The sequence below is a fragment of the Ixodes scapularis genome, unplaced genomic scaffold, assembly GCF_016920785.2.
Source record: "Ixodes scapularis isolate PalLabHiFi unplaced genomic scaffold, ASM1692078v2 PGA_scaffold2__306_contigs__length_199485367, whole genome shotgun sequence".
NCBI lineage: Eukaryota > Metazoa > Arthropoda > Arachnida > Ixodida > Ixodidae > Ixodes > Ixodes scapularis.
In genome coordinates, this window is record NW_024609857.1 from 22,243,733 (window position 1) to 22,255,372 (window position 11,640).

The 11,640-nt window shown below is 48.2% G+C and overlaps 1 protein-coding gene across 1 annotated transcript; it reads right to left on the minus strand.

Moving 5' to 3' along the window:
• Positions 1-1,777: 1,777 nt before the first annotated feature.
• On the minus strand, positions 1,778-7,123 carry LOC115315473 (kinetochore protein Nuf2-like). Its single transcript, XM_029974615.4, has 4 exons — positions 6,337-7,123; positions 4,952-5,245; positions 3,452-3,662; positions 1,778-2,026 (listed from the first exon to the last, which is right to left on the minus strand). The coding sequence occupies exons 1-4, from the start codon at positions 6,978-6,980 to the stop codon at positions 1,820-1,822; spliced, it is 1,356 nt and encodes a 451-aa protein (XP_029830475.2). The 5' UTR covers positions 6,981-7,123; the 3' UTR covers positions 1,778-1,819.
• Between the last annotated feature and the right edge of the window lie 4,517 nt (positions 7,124-11,640).

The following is an 11,640-nucleotide window of genomic DNA, read 5'->3' on the forward strand; positions in this document are numbered from 1 at the left end:
CTTGACCTGAGCATTCTAAAATACAGTTGTGTGTCACATGCTTTTCATGACTATTTGTATAATTAGAAAAGGTAGCAAGTAAAACATTTGTATATCAATGCTCAACCCTGCATTATTATCGAAGATTGGCCCTTTTAGCAGCGCAATAATTTAATTTTAAAGTGATGTGCTAACACACATTAGGATTTGCTCCAAAAAAAACACATGACTGCTCCAAGTAAAATGTTGCTTCCATCACCATACAAGCCTTTTAACCCCAATGCACAATTTCTCAAACCTCTACCTAGGAACCCAGAGGCTTCGCATTCCCAAAGTTCTCAAATTTCCTCGGTCAATCCAGCCTTTGATGTTGCTGGCATCCCCAAAAACACCATAGTGGTTTTGACATTGGTGCACAGAAGCTTTTCCATAAAACAGATGAAAAATAAACCTAACATGCAAAGATATAAAACGCATAAGTAGCACATCAAGAGCCAGAGTTATAATAAATCATTACAGGTACATTCCAGTATTTAGAGAGAGAAATAAGTATTCTGGTTTAATAAGCAATACAAACTAAAACCAGAGGAGGATCCAATGCTTTAGAAGTGATTTAGGAATATGGCTACACTTGTTACATGCTTTTATGAAACTGAAACGGCATGCACACCAACATTAAATATATGCATTCATCACCACGTGCACGATGCAGCATTGGAAGCGTTCAAGCCAGAACTTGGCAGAGTTTGGGATAACTGGTGGTGAACTAAACCCTAAGGGGGCCTCAGACTCCAGCAATATGCCTCTAGTACCAACAAACCTCTGAATTACATGAAAAAAAAAAAAGTAACACTTCGTGGGACAAGGATCATGTGATGGGCTAGTTGGTTATACATTACAAATTTAAAAGTAGCGCTAAAGACAAGGACAAGTAGAATACACGGACACGGACAGGCGCCGACTCATAACTGATACTTAGTGAAGAGTAAAAGGAAGATAAAGCAGAAGTGCAAGGACATATATATACAAAATGAAAAAGAAGACTAAACAAAATGAAAGAAAGCAACAATTATTTTTGACTTCAAAATTAGGAAATAAGAAAAAAGTATGGTAAAAATTAAAATCTTGGGACAGTTTTTTGTGTAGTCACCTACTTGTACTGGGCAATTGCAGAGCAAGGCAGTGAGCTTTCACAACGATAAAACTTGCATTATGCCTAGTAAAATGTTAATACTCACACCATGCAACCTTTGTGTTGTTAAATATCTATTAATGCACTGCATTCTGTTCAGAAGGCAGACACTCAGCAATGCGGACATGCTTAAAAAAATTACAAGTTTCAGAACTGTTGGCGTAGAGCGCTCCACCAGAAGGCACTCCACGAATCCATCGTCGCATGCTGCAATACAACACTAGTGGCTTGCTCTGGCCATAGCTTTCAGATTGTGAAGTTTCACTGAACCAAAGCTAGCAAAGGTAGTCTTTTTCAAAAGTCCAGAGCCCACGGCATGTGGGGCCGAAGCGGGCACGCTTCCATGTGGCAACTCCGCTATTATCAGCGCAGGCTGGCTGCGAGGGTCTCGAGAGCAAGGAAGAATTTCGCTTTTGTGTCATACTGCCCTTGATAAGCACGAAACAAGAGTGAATTTCCCACTTGCTCTCAAAACCTCCTCAATGGGCCAGCGCCAACCAAGGTGGCACCGCCGCATAGGAGCGAGCCCGCTCAGGCGAAGCGTGCCAGGAGACTCGACTTGTTTTAGAAAGACTACATAAATGACGAACACTAAGACTTCATTTAAAAAAATACAAAGCAAAAAAAAAAAGGGTGCGGGCACGGTTGTTACAGATTAGATGCACCCTCCGCATCTTTGGAGGGTTCTTCGTCCTCGGGAAAGAACACCTTCTCGGCCATTTTGAGCATGGCCTCGTGTCTCGCAAAGACTCGCTGCGAGTTCAGTCTCGTCTCGGCCACTTTGTCCGCCAAGGACTGCCGAACCTTTTTCGCTTCGTCCTGGACTTGACGGATTTCAGCATCCAAGCCTGCCACCTGAGCAGAGATCGGACAGTGTAAAACACAGCATGCAAGGAGACAAACACGGCATGTCCCCCCAAAAAATTTACAGGTTTTTTTTTTTTCACCCGGGAAATAAACTGTGCATCGCCGAACACTCAGACTTTGCCCAACTGTAGCGCTAGTGGCCCGAACGATTTAGTTGGCAGTCACCTCGTTTCTACTTGTTTTCTCTCTCTGTTACTGCTTCACAGCGCACAAGATCAGCAGCGTGAGTGTTCTTCCTGTGTATGCGTGAAATTACTTTTAATTTTAAGTGTGTCTGATCTTGTGCGCTGTGAAGCAGTATCATGAATCACCAACTCGCCCAAGCTGAAGTTCTGTCCAATTCTCTCTCTGTATTTCGGGTGCGCGGAGGAGATGTGGATTGGCTTCGCGACCGAAATAGTCATTCCGGAATGACCGGAGACATCGTGAACTTCGCGTGCAGAATTTCAAATAAACCTCTCGCCGTCAATATTGCTCTAAAAATTATTTTTTTCGCTCAAAATTTATTTTTTGACACGCAAGTCTCAACCAGATTGTTTAAAAAAAAAAAAAAAAAAAGTTTCTTTTCAGGGGTTTTTTAAGTGGAAAAAAAGGGCCCTTTCTTGGGAAATGACGGCGTTCATCCCCACATAGCTGCCATTTACCCACTGCCAATTTCAGAAAATTGCTTACAACCATTAAAAAAGATAGTTCTGGAGCTCTGGCGCCTGGGTCCGGACTGCTAGTGCCATATTTGGGCAAAGGCCGAAAACGGCAATATGTTTGTTTTTGTGGCGAAAAATATTCCGTAAATTATTTTTGAGGCGTCCCATGCACAAGCAGAGGGACACCGTGCAACAGAAACCTTTATGCTGTCCGATCACAGTCGTACCAAGGCAGCAAACATTAGGATGTGCACGAAACGAGACGCGGGTTTCTCCAGTGCAAACCGACACGAAGGGGCATTGCATTCATCTGATTTCGCCTAAAATTAGTAATATAGGATTTGGGGGCCCGCAGAAGAAGATGCCCAAATATGGCAAAGCAACCTGCACACTCGTGCGAATTTCGTAGGAAGAGTGAAAAATGCACCCTTTGCAGTTCACAACCAGAATGGAACATCCAAGAGCAAACTGCCGTATGTTGCATGGTGCCAAGTGCAAGCAGCCTTTGTTGCGCAGGATACAGCAGAGGTTTTCTCTTCGGCTCTCAACTTGACAAAGAGGAAACGTGTCACATATTGAGGAGGGAGGGGAGGCATGAGCGTTGCCTATTTTGGCACAAAAAGCAGAGCACATGGAACTCTTTTCCTGTTGGCCTAAAGACTGTGGGGACACTTTTTGTCCACGCCCACTTCCGTGACGTTACGCCACCTCCTGCCCATTATAACCTCCTTGCCTACTATAAAATGGCGGCCAGCTGGCAGTGCCAGACCTCGGAATCCTTGGAGCAGACCACCTCTTGGCGCTCGAGATGGAGCTCCTCGAGGCGCTGCTTCGCTTGGACCAACTGCTCCTTCTTGAAACTGAGCTGGGACTGCATGGCCTGGTGCTGGAACGCTGTCTGGCCGTTCAGCTGGCTTTTCTTTTCGGCCACTGCCTCCCTCTCCTTCAGCAGGCGGTGGTATTTGTCCTCCGCACTCTTCCTGCGTTCAAAAGCACGGGCAAATCGGGGCAAGAACAGCTTCTTCCCGCCGCTGTCACTTTGTCAATAATTACAGTTACGGGCAGTGTTACCAAAGGTACGAGGACGAGATCATAACTCAAGCAGTTGGAGAGGGGACAACTTTCTCGGATTCTGCTATAATCGGGGACGACATTCTGTGGCAATGCAGTCAAAGGTATGGGAACACGTGTGCTCACGCGCCTCGAGCTGCACCCAAGGCTGCGCATGCGCACTCCTCCTCTTTTCGGAAAGCCCGTGGAACTTTCCCCTCGATAAAACAAAGCAGAGAATACAAAAGCGTAGACCTGCCTTTAAAATGCTCCCCTAAAGAAAACAAAACAAAATTAATATTTGGTTAGTTATTACTGATATAGAATTATGCTTAAAGGCTTATTTACACATATGTGTTTAGCGTGTTGCGCGATCTCTCGCAACTGCTTACGACGAGGGCACACGAACACCATCTGTCAGGCAGCCCCGGAGCATGTCTAAAAAAGTCAAATTTGGGGGTTTTACGTGCCAAACCTAAAACGGGCATCTGGCACGCCCCAGCGAAGGACTGAGGATTAATTTCGACCACCTGGGGATCTTTTGACGTGCAACCGAAAGCTCGGTTACACGGCGCCTTCTCCGCAATAAGTTTCCGTCAGATTGCGGGCACCTCGGTCGGGATTCGAACCCGCCACCTGGGGATCCATAGGCCGGCGCTCTTGCCTCGGAGCCACCGAGGCGGCTCCGGAGCACGTCTAGTCCACAGACAAGGTTTTGCAGTTTTTGCGAGATCAAATCTATGCATTACATACGAGCAATGGTTGCCTCTAACATTGTCAGAATTATTTCGTGACCACGGTAAGTGAATGATGCATAAAAAAAATTAGATTGTACGAGCATGAGGGAAACATTTATTTAGCCACGAGATTACGGGGGGCAGTTGCGCTGCGGCAGGGCAGAAAATATATACTAGGCAAAATGGAAGCGCCAGTACGTCCTCTGGTCGCAGCTGGCTGGAAGCGAGTGCAGCACAATCAATATGTGAACCAACCTCAAAACAACACGGATAGAGAAGAGCACTTTTTAAGCAAGCTCCGGATGTTCCCAAGGACGTTACGAGTCTCACCGAACTCCGACGTTACGAGTCTCACACACCTCCGACGTTACAAGTCGCAGCAAACTCGTCGCAAGACAACCGCCCAGGCCGCCACGGCGGTTTTAGGACACCAAGTGCGGTGCGACGGAGGGCTATAAAAAAAGACGGAGTACGGGACGGACCTGCGCGCAGACGCGTTGTCCTTGTCCTGCACCAATGACTCCAGACGCTGCGCAACGGCCAGGCTGGAGTGCAGCTGGGTCTTGAGTTTGGTCGAGGCCTCTCGCTCTCTCGGAGCCTTCTGCATCTTGCGGCGCAACTCCTCTACCCTGGTTTGCAGATGACAATGCTCCTCCTGCAGCTGAGACGCTGTCTCCGCTTCCTCAGCCAAGCACCATCGCTGCCGCTCTGGCGAATGGCAGATTCTGGCTTGGACGTCGTGCACTGCAGGCCTCAGGTCGAGGACCTCCACCTCACTGCAGAGAATGCACAGGGTGTGGCAGACCGCGAGATCACAGACCCTTTTCGAAGTTCACTATGGCAACTTATGAGAATCCCAATCGTCACCGCGGGTAGGTGGCGCAAGCTACCGCCCGTTATAAAGGGTACAGTCGTTAGCATCCATCCATCCATCCATCTATGTATGACATCTGCGCCAAACTAATGGCAGCCTTCTTGAGCCTGGTGAAGGAAGAAAGAAGATACTACCACAAGCCGAGGACATACCGAGGCCTGAATGTTCAATATGTCATTGTGCTACACCACTCTCTTACCACAAAAAACTTGGCTCTAAAGGCTTTTGTTGGCAGATATTTAACCGAGGGACTTGTGGGTCGCCACTTTGTACTGGTCAATTCTTATGTTCACACCATTGAAACTGAAACAAATCGAAACCGGATTTTGAGGTGATCAAAGGAGCAATTCTCATATGCCACGATTTAAAACTTGACTAAAACAGAAGAGCAACTGAACGACTGCCATTTAGGTTGGTCACTTGCCTGCTTGCATGAATTTGTACAAAAGGTCATATCAAAGCGACATTCTCATGCAGTATTGGCACGGAAAGCCGCAAACATACACGAGAAAAATTGCCTCATTACGCGTCGCTGCAGGCCTCAGACATGGGCGAATGACCCTTCTTTGTTGTCACAACCCCTCAGCATTGAATTAAGATTATTATTATGTTTGTGCCGTGTTTACCCAACAGTTCATTTTTTTTAAAAAATGCTTGAAAGGAGGCATTGTGAAGGTCCCTTAGGCACTGTATGTTGGTGGAAAATAGGAAATGGGACAATACGCCGAATAACTGAGGTAGCCAGAGCTCCGGTTGGAAGGACTAGTGGGGAGACCTCAAGCAGGCTCCACTGCACTCATTAAACGCTTTAGAACGCGGAACGCCGGCGTCCGCCATTTGCCTTTCGCATTCGGACGCGTTCGACGAGTGTAGTGGAAACAAAGGCAGGCAGCTTTTGGGTCTAGCGGCTTAGCCACTAATCATGCGAACCAGAACTCGGCATTCTCGTGTCAGTACTCGTCAACTGAATAGATAGGAGCGACGAAAACAAACCTTTTCTTCAGCTGCTCGGTCACCTGGCATTTGGCACTTTTTAAGTTCTTATAGTCGTTCATCACAACCGCCTGCTTTGGCTCCTTGGTCGCCAGCGCCTTGTTTTCGGCCGCGAGCTCCCCTTGCGCTGCCGCCAGCCTCTCCGGGTTGATGCCGGGATGCTGGGACAGCTGGTTGACCTTGGCCTTGACCGCGTCCAGCTGGGCTCTTTTGGCTTCGCGGTCAGTTTTCGCGGCGGCGAGGCCCACCTCGATGTCTGACCACATGTTCCACTGCCGACCCAGTCGCACCCAGAAGTTGCAGAGTATCGAGAGCAGCTTACGACTGCGCTTCGGCTCCGGGTCGCTGATGTCGGATAGGCCGAAGTCGGGGACGCCCAGCTTCGTAAAGACCACCTGCATCAGTTTGTTGAGGTGTAATGTTGGCACGAAGCTGCTCACGTGTGCCGGCACGAGGAATTGGGACATTTCGAAGGCGGTCTCGTTCAGGCCCGCCTCCTTGAAAACGCCGTAGAAGACTTTCGTCATAAATTCGCTCGTCGGGGCTTCGACTTCTCGTCGGGTCACCTTGTCGTTGAGCATTTCACTTAGCAAGGCTGCAAGGCGTTCGTGGCTATCCGCAGCTCGTGCCATTTTCGCGGTCATGACGTTTACGACGACGACACGACAATGACTGCCCGATGGCCCGATCTGCCAGATTGTCTTCGCGCGCGCAGCAAGATATCTTGGCTTGGATTGGATTACACGTTGAGTTTGTCTGCATGTAAAACCAAAACTGCTGCTTCTAAAGCTTGTAAGTTACATTTCTATAATGGCTACACCTTTCAGTATTTGGAACGAATATTTCTACCAAAATTGAAGGGTAAGCGCCTTGATGTTGGCTATAAACTCGCTCGGAAAAATATTATGACCTCCGCAAGTCATAACGTCACAGCATGGCAACGTTGGTCACCGATTCGAAGTACATAGGGCGTGGCCACTGATGTCACAGACGTTAGAATAAGTTATTTTGACATCCGTAACGTCACAGTGGTTTATATTTGTTTTGTTCCTTTTTTTGACAAAAAAAACACAAAAAAAAACATGGCGTGCAACGTTGGTCGGGCGCTCGGCGACTCGGCTGACTCGGCGGTGTCCGCACTGGTGTGTGTTGTCGACGTGCAGCACGTGCAGCCTGTGCTCGTCGCGTTCCTGGCTTTCATTTTCGAATTTCGCCCTGTGCCGAGAAAAGAATTATGTGGCTCGGAGTTGGTTTTGGAGGAGATCGTTGCCCTCCCTACTCTCCAGGGTTAAAATAGAGAGTTTTAGTAGACCGTTTTCGGTTTCCCGCTCCGCTCTATGGAAAGCGGAGTCGCCATCGCGCATGCGCGACCCGCTCTGGGATTTGAGCGTGTAGCGTCAGTACGTTCCACTCTCAGTAAAGGTTCACTAGATGGTGCTTTTCTGGAAAGGTGAATGCTCGCTATTTGAAATCATGCTTGGGAGCGCGCTTGACCGTTATGAACCTCGCTGCACTAAGAAGCTGCGCAGATTTTGTTTGAAAAGGCGTCCCCCAGAAAACGTTTCACGGTGGTCAAGAACCTCTGGCTGCTTCGAGAAATCGCTAGCCGCAATCCTTTCACGGAGTTGCTGCCTTGTCTAAGCCAGCGGGCTCGATTTTTCTTTGCGAGATGACGACGACGACGTTAAGAGGATGACACACCGGGCGACGGCGGTGTCTCAATCTGAGCCCTGGGCCTCGGTTCCCGGGAGGCGGCAGCTTCTACTTCGGCTGGACTACCTCCTTGGATCATGATTCTTTGACCCCAGTTGACCCCAGTGAGCAATAGCGCCATTATGTTCCTGGTGCTCCTTCATGCACTGATCGAACGGCGTGCAAGATCCTCATAGCTCGCTGCTCACCCGCCCAACCCGCCTCCACGAAGTCTGGACTTCTGCGAATCGGACTGCCACTCTCCCCAATACCAACAACCCATGTCGTCGACTCGTCGTCATCTTGCACGTATATACTCATCACATTACCATGTTCCCTAGACGCGGCACCGCGGGTATGGTGTACTAGAACTGGGCAGTGTGTCGTCCGCGCCGAGAAGCAACGGAGGGAGGAGGTCGGCGCAGCGATGACGGAGCGCAAGGACGCCAGGGGGCGCTGCGGGTAACAGGCGTGCTCCTTCCCGCTCGGATTGCCGCGTGGTCGTACTGCCTGTGATCGCGTGGTTCGCGTCGTCGCCTTGTTTTACTGCAGTTTTTTTTTTTTTTAATGCTTGAGTGAAATGGATTGTGATCGGTGCCGTTCAGTGGGATGTAGACAACGCGTGCAATGACGGAAAAACGGCGGGATAAGAGAGACGGGACGTGTTTTGTGTCGGGGCAGTGATTTCCCTACACCCCTCTACGGGGGTGCACTCCCCCCTTGTTTTTCCGAAAGCGCCCCTTTAATTCGCAACGACTCTTATATTCTCAATGCCCCCCGAACCCCCCCCCGAAATTTTTTTCTGGGTACGGCCCTGGTCGGTGCACTTGCAGCCAGCCGATTTTAATCTCCACCTCTGCGCACGCGCAGCGGCACCGGTCGGCTACCGGGTACCAAACCGGGACCGGTTCTTCGGTTTGCTATAACTCTCCATTATATGCCACCGATGCACATGATTCATAGGCGAAAATATGACAAAATGGCCGCCGTTGTCCCCGAAACCCCCCCCCCCCCGCCCCCCGAAATTTTTTTCTGGGTACGGCCCTGCTCTGCTTCAGGTAATGCAGGCAGTCATGACAGTCGTCCTCTACATTTTTTTTTTTTCGGACTTTTTGCACTTTAAAGTGGCCATTTGCTAAATCGGTTTTATAGACACTGGTTTGGACACACCGAAGGGTCCTGTGCACGCTGACTGCATTAGAAAGGCTTGGAGAAGTGACTGTGAAAATGTGACGTTAAAGGTTATAGCCTCACATCAGCAAATTATTTTTTTTCCTCTCTCTCTCTCCTAACGGTTTTAAAAAGATGAGGGTTGGCCCAGCACTCCGTCTCTTCAATGAGGAGGTGCTAAGAGGCCTCTTTTTTTACCGCAAGAAAATTGAAGGGTCTAATGGCCCAGCGGAAGATACTGAGTCCTTTATCCTGAAGATGTCGAAGCTCATCAAGATCATGACCTCATGTTGGAGAATGTAGAGGTACAAAACGCCATAGGCGCCGACTACGGGGGAGCTCGGGAGCCCCCCTCTCCCGAGCTCTTGGGAAAAGCAAGTACCATCGCCTCCGGAATCCATGGGTGTAATCTCATCTGTGCGCTGGCGCCCAGTGCATGATTAAAATTTTATCTGTGTGCCCTGGTGCCCACACACATCAATATAGCTGGTGCTCAGTGGATAAATAAGAATTTATCCACTGTGGTTACTACCAGAGCTGGTGAGTGGATACATTTTTCTAACTATTCGCACAGTCCTGTTTGAAGACCCTACGTAGTAACAGCAAATACGATAAAGGCTAGTGCTGGAAATTCCTTCGAAAGCCCGTGGAAGTAGTTGCGAGAGTCGACGGTGGCATCTCCACGCAGCCTACAGAAGTAGACGATATAGTCCGTTTTGTAAGACCCATTTTGCTTCAACCACGGATTTTATTGATCATAAACTACAGTGACAGCGAAATTATAGGGTCACAAAAGCACACATTTGTTTAAGTATCATGCCATCAGCATGCTTATCCTATGTTACCCAGAGGATTACACACGTTTGGGACGTCTCTTTCAAGAGACTTCCCGAACGTTGCCCTGGGGGATGGATTTCCCGCAGCTATTCATAACGCAACATTGCTAGCGCGAACAAGCGATCGATGGTTTTTCTATGAGAAATCAAAGGATCTCAGCAAAGTTCTAATTGCTGGGGAAAAAGCTCATTCGGGTCTATAATGCAGGTGATAAAAGTTCGTCCTCGCTAATACTCTTTCGAAGTAAATGTCGGTGTCGCGATGTGTACTGTGGTGTCCTGCCCGAAGATGCACGTCTCGGGCAAAGCATTTGGCAACGAATTAGTGCGATAAATAATATGTGAAACAGCAGAACTAAAGAATACCGTAAAGATTTAGCCAAACAATACGAAGCAATCGAACCCGTGCAGAACGCCAAGCCAGCCAAGCGCTACCGCCGCCTGCGCTCCGCACTCCGACAGCACGCCTACTACACGTTGCGCCCTCTCGCGGCCACCGATCCGGTCATCGCTGAAAGAGCCCGCCCTCCGCCGGCGCTCGCTACACTGCCCAGTCTTCTAGTACACCATACCGCGGGCCTCGGTGGTACGGGCGGCTTCCTTTCCGCGGTGCCGCGGCTCTCCAGAGCCAAAAATTAAAGGTTAAAGACCAAAGACTAAAGCAGTCGGCCAAACGAACAGATATTTTTGTTTGGTTACTTCAGGCAGCAAGACAGTGAAAAATTAGCGAAAGCGAGTACTCCATTTATATCTCTACTTTTTTCCCCCAATGAAATAAGTCTTTTCTTCTTCGTATGCTTCGGTTTGTGATATGGTGCCTTGGTGTTTATGTACACTGCGCGACACTGTTAGCGGGAGCATTGAATATCCTGTTTTCATTTTTCACCTTAAATTCGAGGGGACTGACATTTGCCTATTGGTGTGGAATAAAGCGCTCGTTTGGGGCCCTAATCTGAGCGACAAATTTTTTAGCTTTTTCAATAGCTGTCAAAGAAATAAACTGCAAATAAAAGCGATTTTTTTCGTGTTCGTATTAGCGCAGTGTATGTATCTGCCTTGGGGGGTGACATGAAACCATTTTGCTTGACTATACACTTTTTTTTATTTCTTTTGTGTGTTTATGAAAGTGCGTTTTTCAGCTTAAGCTCCTGCCTAGTTTCTGCCTCACTTGTGCTACGGTCTTTTCTTGCAATAGAAGGCCACGCAACATAGGCTACTCTTACAATGCTGAATTCAACAGTAACACTGTAATTTGGTTTGATGCAATATTCACACGCACATCTGAGAAGTAAAATGGGAGTCGCTAGTAAACGTTTTTTATTAAAATATTTCTAGATGCCTTTCAGCCCAGTTGGACAGGTATTTCGCTCAGTAGAAAAGCTTGAATATGATTTACTGTGATAATTTTATGCATTCTAATATTAAACAAACAAAAAAATGCCCATGGTTTTTGTAGGTTTTGTCCAGCCGTCAAATTATGCCGTCTGCGCACATCACTGCCTGGTGCTTCACGACGAGCACCGTCTTGTGGTCTTCTTCTGATTTTTTGATGGACGGCATATGGGCATGCTGTGCGGTCAACAAAACCCCAACAGTTGTTTAGAGG